Source organism: Dermacentor silvarum, chromosome 8 (assembly GCF_013339745.2).
Source record: "Dermacentor silvarum isolate Dsil-2018 chromosome 8, BIME_Dsil_1.4, whole genome shotgun sequence".
Lineage (NCBI taxonomy): Eukaryota > Metazoa > Arthropoda > Arachnida > Ixodida > Ixodidae > Dermacentor > Dermacentor silvarum.
Genome location: NC_051161.1, coordinates 126,983,898 through 127,004,446, shown reverse-complemented (window position 1 = coordinate 127,004,446; position 20,549 = coordinate 126,983,898). Strand labels below are relative to the sequence as shown.

At 46.8% G+C, this 20,549-nt stretch overlaps 2 protein-coding genes and 1 long non-coding RNA gene across 7 annotated transcripts in view; 1 reads left to right on the top strand and 2 right to left on the bottom strand.

The window, feature by feature from the left end:
- Positions 1–20,549, bottom strand: part of LOC119462402 (uncharacterized) — a 48,396-nt gene that overhangs the window by 2,753 nt on the left and 25,094 nt on the right. The window contains exon 1 of one of the 4 annotated variants that reach the window (XM_049671878.1): positions 12,413–13,835. The exons of 2 other annotated variants lie outside the window; for them this stretch is intronic. In XM_049671878.1, the coding sequence (XP_049527835.1) occupies positions 12,413–13,580 (1,168 nt within the window). In that variant the 5' untranslated portion in view covers positions 13,581–13,835. Of the gene's footprint in view, positions 1–12,412; positions 13,836–20,549 lie in introns of those variants that run through there. One more of the 4 variants, XM_049671879.1, reaches the window with a different exon arrangement.
- LOC125947353 (uncharacterized) overlaps positions 5,780–20,549 on the top strand; it is a 58,097-nt gene continuing 43,327 nt past the window's right edge. Inside the window, exon 1 of the long non-coding RNA XR_007468221.1 lies at positions 5,780–5,809. This is a non-coding gene — a long non-coding RNA (uncharacterized LOC125947353). The remainder of the gene's footprint in view (positions 5,810–20,549) is intronic.
- LOC119461680 (fatty-acid amide hydrolase 2-A) overlaps positions 7,598–20,549 on the bottom strand; it is a 111,578-nt gene continuing 98,626 nt past the window's right edge. The window contains exon 9 of one of the 2 annotated variants that reach the window (XM_049671881.1): positions 7,598–8,237. The gene's annotated coding sequence lies outside the window, so the exon portion shown is untranslated. Of the gene's footprint in view, positions 8,238–8,559; positions 9,231–20,549 lie in introns of those variants that run through there. The other variant, XM_049671882.1, reaches the window with a different exon arrangement.

Here is a 20,549-nt window from a genome sequence, read left to right as displayed (position 1 = left end):
AAACGCACAGCGCGCGCTACAAGGGTAATTATAGACCGCGCACCGAAAACGGCGTTTCTTTTTTTCTTTTTTTTTTTTGCGCTCAAGTGGTAATTTTCGATACTCTCGCGTTATCTTCCTTTGTCTGTACGTCATTTCCTATCAATAAAGCCACGTGGTCACAGGCAAGAACGCGTGTTTCCGCGGGCGCGTCTCAGTGGGCGCTATTCGATATTACTTATTACATATAGGCGCTGTATCATATGACAAAGGCATTTTAATAATAGCTAGAATTTATATATATTTAATTAACAGTTATAGCTTGACGCTTATTACTGTCCGCAAGTAAACGCGAGTGCGTGTGTGCACAACGCTTAACCGGCAGCGGAAGACGCTGTTAGCAGCGTCTTCCGGCAGTGGCGTAACCAGAATGTTTCTTTTTTTTTTTTTTTTTTTTTTTTCGGCAATGAAGGGGGCGTGCACTTGACTGCGACCGGGGGCTGCACTCTAAAAAAAGTTTACACCCTTTGGGTCGTATCTTGTCCCCAAACGACACAGCATTCTCGGCAAGCGCCGAGTTTTCAACAAAGGAAACGCAAGCAAGGCAGATGATTATTGTTTGGGCACAAGATACGACCCAAAGGGTGTAAACTATTTTTAGAGTGTGGGCAGTCCGCACCCTAACACCATACAGAAATTTCAGGAAGAGGGGGAGGCGTGCACGTGCCTGGTCATAGCCTATGACCAGGCACGCCACCAGGCCTGGTGTGCCACCCGCTGGCTATATAGTACGCCACTGCGTCGATTGTTTTGCAGCCAAGCTGACAGCGCATCGGTAGCGTTTGTGGGGGACGTACGTGCTATAGGGAAAAATTGCGAAAACAACGCATAATGTGCGGTACTGCTCTCGCACCAAGATCACGGTTAGAAACGGACACAGAAGTGGGGAGAAGAGGCCAGGAAAAAAAAAAAAAAAAATGAGACGCTTAAGCTTTCAAAGATCCCGTAGTACTTTTCACGCTTCCCGGCAACTGCAGCTTATGTAGACGTAATGTTTACCGGGAAACGCTGGCGGCGAACGCCATGCACGAAGGCGAGTTTTCTTTTTCCCGCCGGCCGGCTGGCACCGCGGATGCCGCGTTAAACATGGGGCGCGCGGCGCGCTGGGATTGCTAACGTGCTTTCGCTCACGGCGCGCTCAACGCCCTCGGCGCCGTGCTCACACTGCGTAACGGGGCCCTAAAGCTGTAATACAGACAGGAATAAGCTTCCCTTTATTAATATGAATGGAGGAGAGATATAATCTCCGGCGGAAAAACGCAGAACAGTGTTACGATAATGATAAGATATGAGTGGCCTATGTTTTTAGCCCTATCTTAATGTCATTGCTAGTTTTGATTAATCAAAAACAGCAATGACATAGAACTATAGTTCTTCAGAAAAAACTATCGAACTATATTTTATCGAAATATATAGTATATGAAAAAACTGTAGTTCTTTAGAAAGTTCTCCCCAGTCTCATCTGGCACTATATACATTGCCGACAGTGCGTCTACAAGTCTGCGTTACAGAACACGTCAGTTCTTTTTCACCATGGGGACCAGTATGGTCTATGGAGATAATTGAAGTTTCTTGTAGTCAGAGGCAGGGATCGTAAACAGTTTTGGGTGTGGGTGGGGGCTGTTAGTTTTGTTATCACAGTAGTGTCGATATGTCTCATTGTTAGTTGACCCCTAATTGTGAGCCTGCAATGAGCAATGCTATATAGTTTATGTATTAGCTTTCTCGTGGCTTTCTTGGCTTCCGTATTTTCTTTCCATCTTTTTCTTTTTTCCCACTTATGCACGACATTGCTAGGATACGACATGCATGTGTATTATACCTACGTGCTTCTAAATAAACCTCAATTGGTTTGTATTAATACAGTGCTTTTTCTTTTTCCCGGAGTCCACATCCTTCTTTGCCCTGTTTATCCATCAGCATACAACTTTATCAATGTGCCCAACTTGCCAGTTTGTCACAGTATTGTATTGCTTATTAGTTGGTAAAAGTTATCCTGTTTTCTTTCAACTGTGGAAGCTCGGGTGAGCTGTTAAACAGTTCATTGATATGGTGTTAACGGTGCACCCAGTCTGGAAGACTAAATCATATTACTAATGTAGAACTCTGTAGCGGACACAAAGTATTTTGAGGCTTCTCTAGCCACTAATGTTTTTTGAAGCCCCATATATCAGTCACTTAATTGTTGAAGTTTCTTGCAAGATCTTTTATTGACTGATTAATTTAATTATGGGGTTTTACATGCCAAAATCACCATCTGATTATGAGCCACTGAACTTTAACTCCTAGACTTGAATTTTATGATGTTGTGTCATGCTTATTTTTTGCAATGCAAAGTTGGTCACCAAGTGATAGTTCGCATTCGTAATTTAGCTAGCACGGACGGAGAAAAAGAGTGCACTTGAAAGGCCAATGTAGATATTAGCTTGAAAAGAACCGCGGCACTCTATATCTGCTAGCATAACACGATTAGGGGGGCGGGGGGATATTCTGGAAGTGTCGACCTAGTGGACTGTCCATTTCGGCAGCTGCTGAAGTGCTGATTGGCTTGGCTGGGGTAAGAGCGAGAAAGAGGCCCAAGCCAGTCTCCTCCTTGCTGGTACAGCTCCAGTCAATCAGTGGTGACCGAAATGGACAGCACAAGGTGGACTCTTGCAGAATACCCCCCCAGATGTCTCACCATTATGCAGTGATCGAACCAACAGCGCTAAGCTGCATACTTCCTTTCCTGGCCCCATATTAAGCATGCACTGATGACTTGCTGAGAGCAACCAAACAGACTTAAATATAAAGAACAATATAGTGCACAAGTTTGATGTGAGCAAGTAGTGTGATACATAGGGTTGCTTGGGCAGAAAGTCAGTTCATATTGTGAACACAGATGTTGCAGATCATGAAAAAAAAGAAAAAGAAGTAACGAAAGACTAGATAAATATTTCCAAATGTGCAATCCTAATTGTTACAAAATTGCAGCAGGCAGAACAAAGCAAATTCTCACTTTTGTAACAGAGTTTACTGCCTTGCGAGTGTATTTTTTTGCATGATCACCAGCAGAAATGTATTCTGAAATGCTTTTCAACGAATCCTTGTAAACATCGCAAAGATCATGGCCATGATAACGTTGACATGTCAGAATGAATAAAAATTTACTCTAACCCAGAAAAGGAATTAAGCTTCGCACATCCATTGAAGTAAACTTCATACACACATCGGACTATTCTCCTCAATATCACATGCAGTCACTCCAGTCTGCAACCAAATGAATGCACACCATTATTTCCAGCTAAATTGACCCTTTTCGCGAAGCAGTTTGTTTTAGAGAAACGTGATGGCGCTCACGGCGGCGCGCCATTAAAAATAGGGCACTGTGGAATTACAATAGGTACGAAGTGGTGAGAGGGATTTGGAAAGGGGTGATGGAAAGTTTGGATGGATTTGGAAAGTTTGTATGGGTGTTCTGTGGTTTGACTTGCGGCAATGCGGTCCTGTGCATGAGATCAGAGATTCGAGCAAGGTTGGAAGTTAAGCAGCGAGGGATAGGTAGACTGGCTCTGGGAGCACACGGAAATACACCAAATCAGGGGGTACAGGGTGACATGGGATGGACGTCATTCGAGGGCAGGGAAGCCAGCAGCAAGATAGAATTTGAGGAGCGATTGAGAGAAATGGCAGAAAAGCGGTGGGCAAGGAGAGTTTTCAGTTATTTGTACATGAATAATGTTGATACAAAATGGAGGAAGCTGACCAGAAAACTGTCAATCAAATATTTGGACTGCAGGAGGGGTGCTAAGCAGGAAACAGCGGTTAAGAAAAAGGTTAAGGAAACAGAGAGGGGTCTGTGGAAAACAGGGGTGCAGACGAAATCAGCACTGCGAACATACCGAACTTTCAAGCAAGAAATTGCCAAAGAAAATATCTACGATAATTCTAGGGGAAGCTCTTTGTTGTTTGAAGCCAGGACGGGAGTATTGCGGACTAAGATGTACCGAGTCAAGTACCAAGGTATAGACACGTTGTGCTGTGCGTGTGGAGAAGAAGAGGAAACGGCCGAACACCTCATACTTTTCTGTAAAGGGCTTAACCCTACAGTGCAAAGCAACGGGGCTGATTTTTTGAAAGCATTGGGGTTTAGGGACAGTGAAGGCAAAATAGACTTTAAGCGGGTAGAAATAACGAAACAGAGGTTATCTGATTGGTGGATAAAATCAAGGCAGGGGTGAAATTTCACCCACCACAAAGTACAAAATATGTTAATAGTCATGGCTAGGTGGCGTATGCCACCGCCCGATTTAAAGGGTTCAGCCTCATCCATCCATCCATCCATCCATACCTCTCCTCAGCGACCGCGCACGAATACGAAACCATTACCGCTTCTACCTCGCTTCTGTGCGATCAGCTGTCGGAAATGCAACGGAGTTTTCGCTAACACACTGTGCTCTAATCATGCTAGATTGAATCATGTGGATTGAAGACTTGTGCAGTAGTTGGCTGCAAAAATAGTGACTGGCATGTTAAGGAATGGAATGAATCTGTGTGGCCAAGTTCGGGGACCGCTGCTGCAACTGTCCGAACGTGTTACCGGCACTTCGTGATGTACGGCTTTCCTCGAGGATACAAAATTTGTTCATCCACCAGCCTTGTATCGCTAACCTTTAAAGAAAGGGCTTCATCCCCAGAACGTTGGCAAGAGTGAGTACCACTCCTTAAACAATGACAAAGGGAGTAGCGCCGCTTCCTGTCATAGTAAGTTTCGCGCACGTTATCTACACACATATGTCCCAAGTGGCAGGAAAACTTACGCCCACTCTATCGCCGACGTATCAAGAATAAATGAATGGGCGCACACTTGAATATATGTGCATTGAATACGCACATTAAATGACGGGCTACGCATATATAGCGCACGAATGGTCGAAACTGAATTTTTCGTGGCGGTCCAGAAGAGTAAGCGAGTAACTATAGCTGTAATATATATTTGATATAAGGTATTACAATGTACAAAACAGCTAGGTTTCAAGCCTTGTGCGCAGCAAGAACAAATTTATCGGAACTGAGCACACCTGCGAGCGATTAGGCAGAAAATCAGATAGTGGCCGCACAGAGGAACTTCACTGAGTCAGAAACTGACAAGCCACTGCTTCAAAATATTTGCCGAATAAAGAACAAAGAAAGACGCACTAATCCTGACTGAATTCATATTCGGATAGCTTGGAATACATATTTAGCCCCGCTTTTTAGAACAAGCACCACATACGCTGCCTGCGCCGTTTGGACATAGCTTAATCAGCTCCAAAAGCGCTTTTGCATGTTCTCTGAAGCTGTGATCAAAGCTTCGTGTCGTCCACCTAGTCATCGTCTACGATATCTCCGAAAACATAGGTTTTCTAAGCCGCGCCGGCGTCATACACTTCCATTGTAAACAAGGAGGCAACGGAGGCAGTTGAGGCAAGCAATGGACGCGTCACCACGTGATCAAACATGGCAGCGCCCACGGGATCGCCGCGAAAAGGGCCACTGTGAACACCCTGTAGTTCATATGCCTTGGCTTCGCGGGAAAAAGTGATCATTCGTGCGACAACTTTAACTAAATATACAAACATTATCTTGGGCAGTGTAGTTGGTCGAAAACACTGATGCGAATCATTACTTCATTGCTTTAGTGCACAAATGGGCGCAATGCATTGTCAGAAATATCATCATGGTACATGACAATAACTGCAGAGGTACATCGAGAGATGTCAACAACAAAAAAATGCTTGCTTAAATCAAGGTTTCCAAGTCTAAATATGTACGACAATGACAGTCGCTATTGTGACGAGTTTTTGTCTGCAGATCACAGACGAAAAATAAAAACACTAATGGGATAACACAATGGCTGGTATGTAAAAGTGTGCTTGAGAAAAACAATTGCCAAAAACAGCAACAAGTAACAAAAAGCTTTAAATGTGCAGTTAGTACCAAGTGTCACTACTATCACATTGGTTTTCAATCACGATACAAAAATTTAAAAAAAAAGGGGGGGGGGGGGGGCTAAGCCCATCTATTGCATTAGTGAAACGTAGATGCAACACATATGGCAACAGAAAAAAAAAAAAAAAGTAATGACACGACTCCTTGAATTTTTCTAAAGCAGGCGCACCAAAATAACAAGAGGACATACAATCGCAATGGCAACAAAAGCTGCACACAAAGAAGCAACAAAAACAGCCAACAACAACAAAAAAAGATTCGGCAACAAAATGTGAAAACAACAAAATGCATGCAAGGTGCCAATGTGCTGCCGAAGAAACACCGGCTCGTAAAAAGAAAAATGAATGTAAATCGTCCCACTGAATAGAATCGGCAGAAAAACCACGCAAACAAAATGGCATTTTAAATTATTGCTTTGGAACACCCTGCACTGTCTTCATAGACTTTCTTCCAGCCAAGAAGTGGATCCGTGACACAATTGTCCTACCAGCCTTCACTTAAGCCACACTCAACCTGTACATTTTTCCTATTCTCCCAAAAGCAAGGAGTGAAAGAGACTGTTTAAAGGGGCACTGCAACACTTTCTGAACACTGCGAGCCAACCCTCCTCATCTGAATTAAGACAATGTTGTCATAATGTGTGAGCCAAATATTATTCTACTGCATGGAGCAGGGAGCCCCACAATCGCACATAAAGCATCGCTTACTCTCTCCTGCGGCTTTCAAGGCCCCGCTCTATGTCTCCTCCGCCACCATCACAGCATCAAAAAACACCGCATATCCACAGGGTGAGTGATGATGAGTGGGCAAAGCTCCGGAGGGAATCATCTGTAAACCGTGAATCTTCCGTGTAATTCGCCCAGTCTCGCCGCACTAAATCGAACGATTGACTTCCACCAATGACACGCGTCATATGTGACGTCATTCCTATTTTATAACAGCGCCCTTCATTATAATTGCACCATCTCCCGCTTAAGGGGACGCTAGCACAAACGCGTTAGAAACGTGCAGTACTCTCTAGTAAGGGGGAGAGGCCACAGCATCTTACGCAGCCGTTTACACATGCCAGAACGTGCACCGCGTTTGCCGACGCCATCACATGACTGCTGAGAGAGTATAACCCCCGTATTCATAAACGCTCCTCGACTTGAACTTGAGTCAACTTGCCACCGCCTTCAACGCGTTTCGAACGTGCTGCCCAAGGCGGTGGCAAGTAAAGTTCAAGTCGAAGAGCGTTTATGAATACGGGGGTAAGGCAGAGAGGCCACACCGTCTTACACCAGCTTCTTACACGGGCCGTAACGCGCTAGCACAAACGCGTTAGAAACGCGCAGTCTTTCGTTAATGTTGGGTATTTATTGTCATCGTGGTGCGTGTGTCCATGTGCGCTTCGTGGCGTAGTGGTTAGCGCCGCGCGTTCGGAAGTGAGAGGTCCCTGGTTCGATTCCGCGCTACGGACACCACTTTCGGAATTTTTTTTTTCATAAAAGTAGACGTGGCTACCTACTACGACGACGACTGCTACTACTACTACATACTACAGAGGAGGGACAGACCCACACCCTAAGGAGCTTCGCCCCTAAAAGCTCACAGATGCCAACAAATGACCAATTGTACAGGACCACGAGTTACTCCTGAGCAGCTCGCACATGCAGGCACATCCCTATAATATTCTAGCAAACGAGGAAGCCGCAGTTGTCAATGTGTCCTACCAGTCCTCTCGCACTCGGCTGTCGTTCCCGGTACCCTCGTCGTGTGTCATTTCTTAAAGGTTACCATAAGTGCATCCAAGACGAAAAGGTAAGGAGCCATTGGGCGGGGCACTGCTATCATCACCGGCCCAGATGAGAGGAAACATGACATTGCGCTCTCTAAATCTCCGTTATCATTATGTCCTCTTCAAAAATTTATGTGGGATTATATTTCCATTGAAAGGCATTGCACTCACTCTAGCATGCTCTCTGTTTTCAAGAAACGTGTCCCAGGGCACCTTTAAGCAAGTCTCTCGCAGAAAAGAAAACAATGACAAAAAAAAATGCGAGGTGCCAGGAGTGTTCCGAGAGAGTTTGTCAGGCCCCGGAGACCGACTGCAGGCACATATGTGAAGAAGTGACAGTATGAAAACAACAATGCAAAAACCCTGCGTTTGCTCGCATTCATTCTATAGGCATTCCACCGGTTGACTACGACACAGTTCTTGTTTGCAAGTCCAACACATCATGCACTGCCTAAGCGTGACGGATCGACACACACATATGAACTGTATGAACCGCAGGGCAGGTGTGCCTGGAACAATGGCACTTGAAAAAAAAAAAATGAATGGAGGCATAAGTCCTTCACTAGCATTACCCTCTTTGCTAGTGACACATCAGGAAACCGTTTCGTCCAACTTTCACGCTCACAGACTACCAAGGAAACAGTGTTATATATAGTTACAAAGATTTGCCTCTGCATACTACATTCTCAACATACAACTAGGTTACTCCCTATTTGCTAAAACACACACACACAAACTGTCGCAAGAACATCCCAAGCTACAAAAGAAAAAGCATCGACAACTACATAACCAGGATGGTCAGAAACAATGTATGACAAAAGCATTCCAAAACTTATGCCTGCAAACAATGCTTTCACATTTGTGCCTAAAATTTTCAGTCTGAAAGTACAGCCAACTGGCAATATAATGCAGTCACTGAGACAGGAAATTGGTTTGTTGTAAGTGGTATTTTGTTAAAAGCACAGACCCTAAAGAGTCACAGTAATGCTGAAAGCGCACTTTGACGGTGCAGGAGCTCTTAAATATGTAAACAAAGCTGGGCTAAATAGTAATAAACACGACAGTTGCGACATTCTCCCGATTCTCACGAGCAGCTGTCGACATCATCCGATATCAAGTCACGAGAAGCCATGTGGCAGAGTTGCCTTTAGGGAGCTATAAGCCTCTCCACATTGATAGCAAGTAAAAGCAAAGGGCCATCGTCTACAGGCTATATCGAGTGGCCCTGTCTGGATTACCCACTTTGCACTTTATACTAGGCAAACTCTGGTGCATTTTTACTTCAAGTAATCTGACTGAAAATATGTGCATTGCAATCAGGACCACATAAAACTTGAGAGTTATTTTGAATAAACTGATTTCGTTACGAGTGTTTACTGAATGTGGCGCAGTATAATGTTCCAACTGTTGGCATGGCACCCTTTGTTGCGCAAGTCAACAAGACCTAGTTGGTGAACAGCTGTGAAAAAACAAGACAGGCTGCATGCTAGGACAACGAGCGCCATAAAAACAAAATCGAGAGAGTTGGTTCCCACGGCCACATACTGCGACAAATCGTTTTTACCACTTCAGCAAGCTAAAAAATGCTAATTTTCTCAAGTTCCTTTTCTTTTTTGTAATGCTGCATTTGTAATAAAAATGAGTGCAAAGAATTCAGCAAAGCGAAATCAATGATAATGCTCCCAAGATGTGGTAAGGGCTTGCAAATGAAGAGCTCATCAAAGTACGACGTGCATCGTCGTTATCGACACTTGCGACTTCAGCAACACCTGTGGCGTCATTGCAATTTCTGCATTGTGGCAATAAGAATGGATCACCAAAGGAACAAATTTGAAATATGACACCACCAACTAGCTTTTCTCAGGAATCTTCATTTGGCACGCACTAGGGTACCAAGATGGAAGCGTCTCAACAACTCGGCCCCCTAATAGGCTGCAACTTAACATTCCACATATCCTTCAATGTTGAACGTTGGCAACACTCAGCTTGAGGTCACACTCGATGCGAGTGTTCCACGTAAGTTTTTCAGCTTCATGCTTTGATGCAAAGCCTCTGAAGGCTGCAAGGGCTGAAGACTTGCAGCCCAGAATGAGCTTTAGCCGAGACCAGCAGTACTTCCTATGTCCAGCTTGGCTAGCATAAAATCATCTGGTTTGAATGTTCGCTTTCAGTTAGCTATGGTTTAAAGTGAAGCGTAAAACAGTCTCAAAGCTAATGTGCTTAGTAGTGATTGAGTCCTTTTTAGAAGCTGCAAATGTGTCTTAGTCATATGAATTGGGAGGAGTATGAGAATATAGGTATTTCGTCCTGAAAGGGCACAAAAATGGTTCTGGAAGCATTTGCTAAATCAAGTCATGCTTGTGGTCCTGTCATATGAAGCTTGAAGCCTTGACAATAAAAAAATGCCAGGTCCTGCTGTGTGGTCAGAATATAGTATGACAATTCTTGCTGCTTCATGCCTTGGTTTACTAAAATTAAGTTCAGCTAAACTCATTTATGCTCTTATGGGAGACTTATTCTCTTGATGGCATCTGTGCAAGGATTCACTCACAGGAAGGGAAGAAACGAAGAAGCAAAAAAAAAAAAAATATGCTTTCTCACAACCCGAGATGACAGCACAGATTGCAATTGAATGTTCATTGTAATGGTCACAAACACAAGCTTGGAATGCATTTATCAATTGTGTTTCATTTCCTGCCTTCGGAAAAGTTCACACATTTTTGTCGATGCCGAGTTTCCCAAGCTTACTCAGGAAATGTAACCCGAGGCAAAGTCCACGGAAGACCGAGATTACCAGTTGTACGAGGACGGAAAAAAGAAAACCAAAGCAGCAATGATTCGCTTGTTATGTTCTTTGGCATTGCATTTGAACCCCAATGTAATGCACCCAGATAAAGCGAATTATTCTCTTCATCAAGCACGCGAAACTTAGTGGCCTACACTCGTGTAGAATAGCTCCCTCATAACGGAGAGGACATTGCCTTTCTGTCACATTACCTTTTTGAAACAAATGTGTGAAGGCCAACAAGATCAAAAATGTCACAAGGAACTGGAAAATTTTACAAGTGACTTGGGAAAAGTTCCAAACAGAAATGTTCTTGTAATATAGCAAACAAACTGGTCACTGCAGTCCAGACTCTTACTTTTTCTGATGAAATGAGAAAGTTTGTAATGAAGTCACTAAATTTGAGTAAATTATCCGACTATGCTAGGCTGCTGCAACCTCCCAGCACTCTAAAACACTGACTGCAAAAACCAACCTCTAGTGAGCAACTTAACCAGGTAGGCTAAGTTCATTTAGCAGCTTAAATCACGCTTATTGCAAAAATATTCATTGGTGAACTAAACAAAATCAAAATGCATATCTCAGGTACAGTAGTCATCCCAGTTGTAGCAAACAAATGTTGCCGTTGCAGAACTAATGTACAACTGTAAAACGGCTACAGCAGCAAAGAAAACAGTACACAAGTGGTTTTTTCTCACATTTATTATCACTCTTGCCTTCGGCATTAAGCTCGGTGAGGATGAATGGGTTGTTGGCTTAAGCTTAATTGTTCACTTTGTGGTGAACCTTCTTCACCATCGCATTGGACACCTCGGGATCCAGCACTGGAAAGTCTGGTGGTTCTTGAGTGGCCAGCGACGACTGGGAACACTGCAGGAGGAACTCTCTAGTGTACATCTTGAGGCCTCTGTGAGTGCTGCAAGGTGGACCAGCAGCCTCTGACAAAGTTGATGACAGGAGCACTTGCTGGTCATCGGCACGTCTTTCAAACTCTGGGAAATTTGCAAATCCTTTGAGCTGCCTTTTCCCAGTTGTTTGGCCATTAGTACTCAATGTCTTGAAGGCAGCTGAAAGCATGTGCTCATTAGTATTGCTTGAACACTGTGTTGCACTTCCAAGACCCTCAAATTGCTTAGTCTGACAGGGACCATCTGTGTAGCCTAATGGCTTCAAGTTACCTGAAGGCACCTTCTGGTTTTCAGTGTTGCACGAAAATTGCATCGAGCCTACAAGTCTCGCCAACTGTCTTGTTTGGCTATGTGCTTCACTACTAGCCAATGCAATGAAGCCAGCTGAGAGTAGCTGGCCATCATCCTCGTTTGAAAACTGTGATGGATTCAAAAGGCCCTTGAACTGATCGGGTTGGTCAGGTTCACTGGTTGTGTCCAACGTGTTGGAGCGAGTCGAAGGTATATGCTTGTTGTCAACACTTCTTGAAAACTGCATTGAGCTTCCGACCCCATCGATTTGCTTGGTTTGTTCAGGTTGGTCATTACTGCCCCAAGCTTTGAAGTCATTTGGAAGCATGCACTGATTGTTGAATTCTGTAAGGCTTTCAAGTCCCTTGAATCGCATATTTCCAGAAGGTCCACTGGTATCTCGAAATCTCTCAAAACTGCTTTGTGCAGACTGTGTCTTCGGTGCATCGACAGACTGCAAGGTGTCCCTCAGCGGCCAAGCCACTGCATCTGTCACAAGTCTCAGTTCATCTTTTTCGTAAGCTTCGCCATGTGAGCTGTCCACCTGGCTCTTCTGAAAACTACTGTTTCCAACAGTTTGCCCCTGCACATGCACTGCATCTGTGTGCAGCCCAGGCACTGTAGGTTTGTTCGATGACTCACCTGACCCAGAGAGCATGCTAGACAAATCTTGGTTTGCAAGGTTAAATGTGTCTGCTGTTGTGCCGGAAAAAAAGCTCCGTAGTACACATGTGGAGATATTCACAATAGTGCCGTTTGTTCCACTGATCTGGATGAGATCCTTGCCAACAGTGATGGTCTCTACACATGTCTTAGCGTCAGCCTCAGCAGGAGCAGTCTTCTGATACATATTAAGATAGTCAGTTGTTGTCCCATTGGCCCACTTTCCATCCTGCATTGGAGGCGCACTGTACTGTGTGATGTCTTCAGAAATTACTTTAGCCATTTGCGCAACACCTTCAGTCTGGGCTTGTGTACTTGCATTAGCATTTTGAACCACCTCTTCGTTCCTTAAAAAGTGCTGCCATGTAGCCTTGGCTGACATATCGGAGGTTCCTGACCACTTATGCATTTGTTCCTCTTGCAGATTAGGGCTCTCTTTCCAGATGCTATGGTTTTGAAAAGTAGCCTCACCTTTTAGGGGTCCTTGATATGAGACACTTTGTGGGTTGGCAGAATTTTCGCGATTCTTGATCTCTTGAGAGGCCCACGGCAAGATCGGCGCTTCCGCAGGCTTTGTTCCCGCCTTGACAGTTTCCATTTGTGAACGCTGCTCCTGTTGCTGCTTCTGCTGGAACTCGCGGGCCAGTTTCTCTGCATAAGCGTCGTCGTACTCGATGGAATCAAACCCGAGCTCTTCAAACTTGCGACAATAATACTCCGTTGTCTCCTCATCGCTCTGCCAGCCCATGGCACGCAGTTCAATCAGTTCGAGGAGCATCAAGCGGCTGAAAGCGTCGAGTTTGTCCTCACGGGAAGCGTTGCGCAGGGTGATGAAGTGTGTGTCCAACTGGTCTTCGAATAATCGTTCCATGGCAGCACCCTTGACTTTCAGAAGGCGACAGACCTGTTCTAGATCGGTATCGCTGTGGTTCCCATTGTCGAGGGAAGCACAAAGTGACTCCATCTGACTGAGCAAGAATTCGTCGGCTGAGGGGCTCATTACAACGTCGATCGGCGAGGTCATGTCCTCGGCAGGACTGAGCAGAGGCGTCAAAGACGTGTCAGGATCGGACCCTGGAGGCTCTGCTGGACGTAGAGGACGTGGCCTCTCGAGTTTATGTACATATTTCGTGTTTTTAACTGACATCTAGCTCTCCTGAACAAATACCTTTGGGGCGATAAGAATGTGCGTTCCGTGGGACTTTCCAGGCGTTCCAATAGTACGTAAGCCGTACGTGTCAGCGTCGTAGCCAAAGCATGGCCAAAGGTCAAGGACAAAGGCGCAAGATGATGATGATAAGGCGTAGACGAAGAAATTAGGTACCAGTACAACAGAGCGGCGCGCACGAAATGGTCTTTTGTGTCGGAAACGCACAGCGCGCGCTACAAGGGTAATTATAGACCGCCCACCGAAAACAGCGTTTATTTATTTATTTTTTTGCGCTCAAGTGGTAATTTTCGATAGTCTCGCGTTATCTTCCTTTGTCTGTACGTTATTTCCTATCAATAAAGCCACGTGGTCACGGGCAAGAACGCGTGTTTCCGCGGGCGCGTCTCAGTGGGCGCTATTCGATATTACTTATTACATATAGGCGCTGTATCATATGACAAAGGCATTTTAATAATAGCTAGAATTTATATATATTTAATTAACAGTTATAGCTTGACGCTTATTACTGTCCGCAAGTAAACGCGAGTGCGTGTGTGCACAACGCTTAACCGGCAGCGGAAGACGCTGTTAGCGCCCTACGGCAGTGGCGTAAGCAGAATGTTTTTTTTTTTTTTTTTTTTTTTTTTCCGGAAATGGAGGGGGCGTGCACTTGACTGCGACCGGGGGCTGCACTCTAAAAAAAGTTTACACCCTTTGGGTCGTATCTTGTCCCCAAACGACACAGCATTCTCGGCAAGCGCCGAGTTTTCAACAAAGGAAACGCAAGCAAGGCAGCTAGATAATTATTGTTTGGGCACAAGATACGACCCAAAGCGTGTAAACTATTTTTAGAGTGTGGGCAGTCCGCGCCCTAACACCATACAGAAATTTCAGGAAGAGGGGGAGGCGTGCACGTGCCTGGTCATAGCCTATGACCAGGCACGCCACCAGGCCTGGTGTGCCACCCGACGCCACTGCGTCGATTGTTTTGCAGCCAAGCTGACAGCGCATCGGTAGCGTTTGTGGGGGACGTACGTGCTATAGGGAAAAATCGCGAAAGCAACGCATAATGTGCGGTACTGCTCTCGCACCATGATCACGGTTAGAAACGGACACCGAAGTGGGGAGAAGAGGCCAGGAAAAGAAAATTGAGACGCTTAAGCTTTCAAAGATCCCGTAGTACTTCTCACGCGTCCCGGCAACTGCAGCTTATGTGGACGCAGGCGCGGATCCAGGGGGGATGTCCGGATGTCCTGACCCCCCCCTCAGATTTCTGCATCGCCCCCCCCCCCCCCCCCCTGCTGACACGGGGACGGCCCTGTCGCAAAAAAATATGGCCACCAGCATTTTTCAAAAGTATTTTTCGCGAATACCAGTGGTAGCAGCCATGTAGAAGTAAAGCTAGCTCGCTCACAAGCTTAGTTATATTCCGTAGGGGTGTGGTGTCGCGAAGTTGCCGTAGTTATTGTTTCTCATGAACACCTTGGACCTCCTGGCGCCGGCCGTGCCTTACTCGTCCCGTCGGTGGCGTCGAATGAACGAGGGGACGTCCCTTTTGCCAAGCACGCCGATGTCCGCGCGAGCGCCTTCGCGCCTGATCAACTTAGTTCCCCATTGGGGTGTCATCGGTTGCCTCATTTGCTGTCATCGGTTCCGCGACCAACCTGCTTAATGAAAGAGATCTCTCGCTGAAGTGTTCATATATATATATAACAACTAACAGCCTAACTAAGAACTACGCATAGACAACTTTTTTTTTTAACTGTAGCACTCATTGTGATCACAGTTACACGTTGACAATATCCAGTACGAGCACAGTACCGTTCGTACGCTACAAGTTTTTCATTGTAACTTCGCAGTTTTATTGTCGTACATTAAGCATAGGAGGCTCAAGCCCACCGGATCCGTTTATCTGAGTGGGCGTTCTCGCGGAGCGGGGCGAAGCCTCGAGCATGGGCTGCGAAATGGGGGAGCGTGACGTCAGCGGCCAACGCCAGCGCGCGGGCCTAGGATGGCGTCGCGTGGTTAGAGAAATGGGAGCAGATGCGCGCCTTGTGTAAAAGGATGACGTCGCGTGGGAAACAAAACATGAAGACGCTGGCTCGCGCTCACGGCTACTACGCTACATCGTTCTTCTTGTAGGTGGCGTCGTGAGTCTTCACACGCGGTGATTCGCATATCGTAAACAACTAGCGTAGTGGTTGCCGCGTTGAAACGAAGGTGTCTCAGCCGAACACAAAGAATCTTCTTAAGGAAATCAAGGTGTCCCAACAGAACTCCAAAGCCGGACCCGTGCTTACGCATTTATAACGAACCTGCGACAGACCATCCCAAATTTTATTTTAAGAAACAATACAGGCTGATATACCGGGTGTTCAAAATTAAGCTTTATGGTTTTCTTAAAATTAGGCACTGGGAGGCACGTGAAGACCACCTGCGCAAATAAGTTGTGTGGCCAGGGGGACACAAAGTGAGATAATTATCGCTGTCAGCAACCGAATTAACTAAAATTGAATAATTAACTTTTTATTGACTGCAGTAAGTGTGTATGTTTGTATTCAAAAGTTAGAGGCAGTCGTGTTTCTGCAGAGTTTCACTTGGAAGAATTCGTCTAGCATGTCTATGCTCCGATATATCCAACTCCAAATTTTAATTGTCGTTCGCATGATTACGCATGCAAGAGAGTGAGGATCAGCGCAAAGCTCCTCCCTGATGTGACGCGGCTGTTGGGTGCAGCGTTTAGTCTGACAACGCGGCGGAGGCATTGGCAAAGATAATAACTGCCCCCCTTCCCCTCACGGCTGGCAAAAAAAAAAAAAAAAATCGAAGAACCCGTAACCGCTGTCGTAACACGCGACCGCGCAGCCTGTAAAGATGGCGGCAGCTGCCATGCCGAGATAATGGCGCGAGCGGAGAAGCCGGAGGCCAGTGCGCGTGCGTAATGGTGACTAGACGACCGGGCATGGTCCTTGTTTGGGCTACGCAAATAAAGTGACTGCTGATTTACAAGTATTGTAAGCTTTATTGAAATCAAAAGCAACAACTGCACCATCAACAGCAGAAACCTTTTTAGCTATGCTAACGAATATTTCATACTGCCGCTTTAACTTTGGTGTTGTCATGCACAAATCTCATGACAACACTTCACCCATCAAGATGTCAATGCCCTAAAAATGTCCAAAATGCCTCCCTTCCACAGCAACGCAAAGCATAAACCGCTCTCGCGTCGAGTCGATAACTCTGCGCAGTGCAATTGAAATTTGGAGTCGGATATCTCGGAGCACGAACACGCTAGAATAATTCTTCCGACTGATACTGTGTAGAAACACGACAGCCTCTAGGTTTTCAATACTGTGAGTGCATTTTGCGCATATCGTCGTCGTCATCTGTACAAACGACTCATCATCTTGTGTGAGCGCTATTTGTGCATATCGTCGTCGTCATCTGTACATACGACACATCATCATCTTTTGTCTCGTGCGGTGCTTCGTCTCTGACTCGGGCGACTGCTCGGAAATAAAGGCATCGCATCGGTCAACGTCTCACAAGTGGTGGAGGTGCTGGGTAGGTGAAGGAGAGAGACCAGAGGAGGTTGTGTACGGTCCGGGAACGGAGGAATCTGGTCCAGGTGTCCTGTCTCGCTCAAAGTTGGCGTAGCCGCGCCTGTCACCTGGGTGACGCCCGGGAACGTAGTAATCCAACCTAGGTGCGCTGTCTCGCTCAAAGGTAGCATAGCCCCGTCGTTCATCCTGCTGACGCCGACGGCAGTAGCGAGAAATGTGGCCGCGAATACCGCAGTAGAAACAAACCGGGCGCGACGACCGCCACGGAGAGTAGTACGGCTGCGCCGGTATGTGTCGTCAGTGTTTCGCCTGCCACATCTTCCGCGTATTGTACGCCCGCAGAAGGCCACACTGGTGCTATTAAGGCCACCTTGAGTGCAGATCTCAATCCGGCCCAGACCAATGCACTCCTCACCATTTTAATGAAGCATGAAGCTTGTTTTGACGTTTCTTCGCGAGGCCTGGGTCAGACCACTGTAACTACTCATCGAATTGAAACAGACGGCTCTCGCATCATTCGCCGTCGCCCGTACCGTGTGTCACCTTCGGAGCGAAAAGTTATAGAAGAACAAGTGAACGACATGCTGACACGCAACATTATAAGGCCTTCAGCAAGCCCTTGGTCTTCTCCTGTTGTGCTTGTTAAAAAAAAAGGATGGTTCTGTGCGCTTTTGCATCGATTATAGGGCGCTCAACAAAATTACCCGTAAGGATGTTTATCCAATGCCTCGTATTGACGATGCTTTGGATACCTTACAAGGTGCCGAGTATTTCTCGAGCCTCGACTTGCGCTCCGGATATTGGCAGATTCCCATGCATGAGCCAGATAAAGAAAAGACTGCGTTTGCTACACCTGATGGCCTTTTTGAATTTAACGTGATGCCTTTTGGATTGTGCAATGCACCAGCTACGTTTGAACGTATGATAGATACAGTACTCCGTGGCTTAAAATGGAAGACCTGCCTTTGTTACTTGGACGACATTGTCATCTTTTCGTCGAGTTTCTCCCAGCACCTACAACGTCTAGACCAAGTTCTCGCGTGTCTAGCAAAAGCTGGTCTCCAACTCAATACTAAAAAGTGTCGCTTTGCAAGCCGAAGCATTAAAGTATTGGGCCACGTCGTCAGTAAGCATGGCATCCAGCCTGATCCCGATAAAATCGCTGCAGTACTGCAATTTCCGCCACCAACCGCTCTTAAAGAACTCCGCAGCTTTCTAGGACTGGCGTCCTACTTCCGCCGCTTTGTCCGTGACTTCGCCACCATCGCCGCTCCTCTACACAAACTTCTGACTTCGAGCGCGTCCTTTGTGTGGTCGAACGACTGTGAAGCCGCCTTCCAGACCCTCAAACGAGTTCTCACGTCAGGGCCCGTGCTCCGTCATTTCGATGCAACGGCCCCGACTATTCTACACACTGATGCCAGTGGGCATGGAATTGGCGCTGTCCTGCTGCAGCGGAATCAGAAGTCCGAAGAGCAAGTCGTGGCTTATGCAAGTCGTGCTCTTTCTCCTGCTGAGCGCAACTACACGATTACAGAACAGGAATGCCTCGCCATCGTGTGGTCAATACAAAAATTTCGTCCCTATCTCTACGGCCGCCATTTCACAGTTGTGACCGACCATCATGCTCTCTGTTGGTTGTCGTCCCTGAAAAACTTGTCTGGACGCCTCGGCCGTTGGGTACTGCGCTTACAGGAATATGACTTCACTGTCACGTATAAGTCCGGCAAACAACATCAAGATGCCGACGCTTTGTCGCGCTGCCCGCTGTCCCCAAACGCCCATGCTTCACCTTCGGTATGCACGTCACCATCTAGCCACACGTCTCAGCGCACGCCCAGTAGCCCGGGACAGTCAGTTGCCTCAGTTGACTTTCTCCCGTCTACTGACCTCGTCTCACTCCAACGTACTGACCCATACTGCCGTACGCTGATCGACCGACTTACTGGCTTGGCACGACCCCCCAACAGTCGCTTAAGACGACAACTTTCGCGTTTTAAGCTTCAAGGTGGAGCGTTATTTCGATCAATCTACCATCCTTCCGGTAACCGGTGGGTGCCAGTAATACCTCGCTCACTTCGACTCCAAGTATTGGAAGCATTTCGCGACGACGCGACGGCTGGCCACTTGGGCTTTCATAAGACCTACGACCGCATCAAAACGCGTTGTTTCTGGCCGGGCCTTTCCACCTCAGTCGACAAATACGTTGGCTCCTGCGCATCATGCCAACACAGAAAACGCTCGACACCCCTTCCAGCCGGTCCTCTGCAGCCTCTACCATGCCCGTACACCCCCTTCGAAATTGTGGGCATAGACTTGTATAGACCCCTCCCACTCACGCCCGCTGGTCACCGCTGGATCGTTACCGCAGTGGATCATCTAACGCGCTACGCTGAGACAGCGGCTCTTCGCTCTGGTACTGCCTCCGAAGTCGCCGAGTTTTTCGTGCACGGAATCGTTTTGCGCCACGGCGCACCTCGTGTCCTCCTGAGTGACCGTGGCAAGACGTTCCTATCGCATGTCCTCCGTGAAGTCCTTCAGGCCTCGGACACCATCCATAAGACCACATCATCGTACCATCCGCAAACAAATGGTCTTACGGAGCGTTTTCATCGAACTTTGTCTGACATGATGTCAATGTATGTTCGACCCGATCACACCAACTGGAACACCATCCTACCTTTTGTGACGTTTGCGTATAATACTGCCGTCCAACGTACAACCAATTACAGTCCCTTCTTCCTGGTGTACGGTCGTGCGCCGTCTTTCGTCTTGGACACTACACTCCTTTCAGCACCTGCTGCTCCATCCGCGTCTCTTCCTGAGGAATTTGCCGCTCGCCTCTCCCGGTGCCGTGAACTTGCCCGCGCCAACACCGCTATACCATTCAGGACAAAAGGAAAATTCGCTATGATGCGACGCGTCGCGTTGCTTCGTTCCGCCCAGGCGACGAAGTTCTTTTGTGGAGACCTGTTCGCGCACCGGGGCTCTGTGAAAAATTTCTCCACAGATATCTCGGCCCCTACACCGTTTTGCAACGAACTTCGGCCGTTAACTACAGCGTCACTCCTGTCAGCTCAGCTACTGACCGCCGCCGCCGCACTACGGAAATCGTTCACGTATCTCGCCTGAAACCCTACATTCGCCGTACCTACCCTTTCTAGTTTGCGGTCTTGCTGACCGCTTTCCTGAAGGGGGGAAGTTAGTGTGAGCGCATTTTGCGCATATCGTCGTCGTCATCTCCACAAACGACTCATCATCTTGTGTGAGCGCTATTTGTGCAAATCGTCGTCGTCATCTGTACATACGACTCATCATCATTTTGTCTCGTGCGGTGCTTCGTCCCTGACTCGGGCGACTGCTCGGAAATAAAGGCATCGCATTGGTCAACGTCTCACAATAC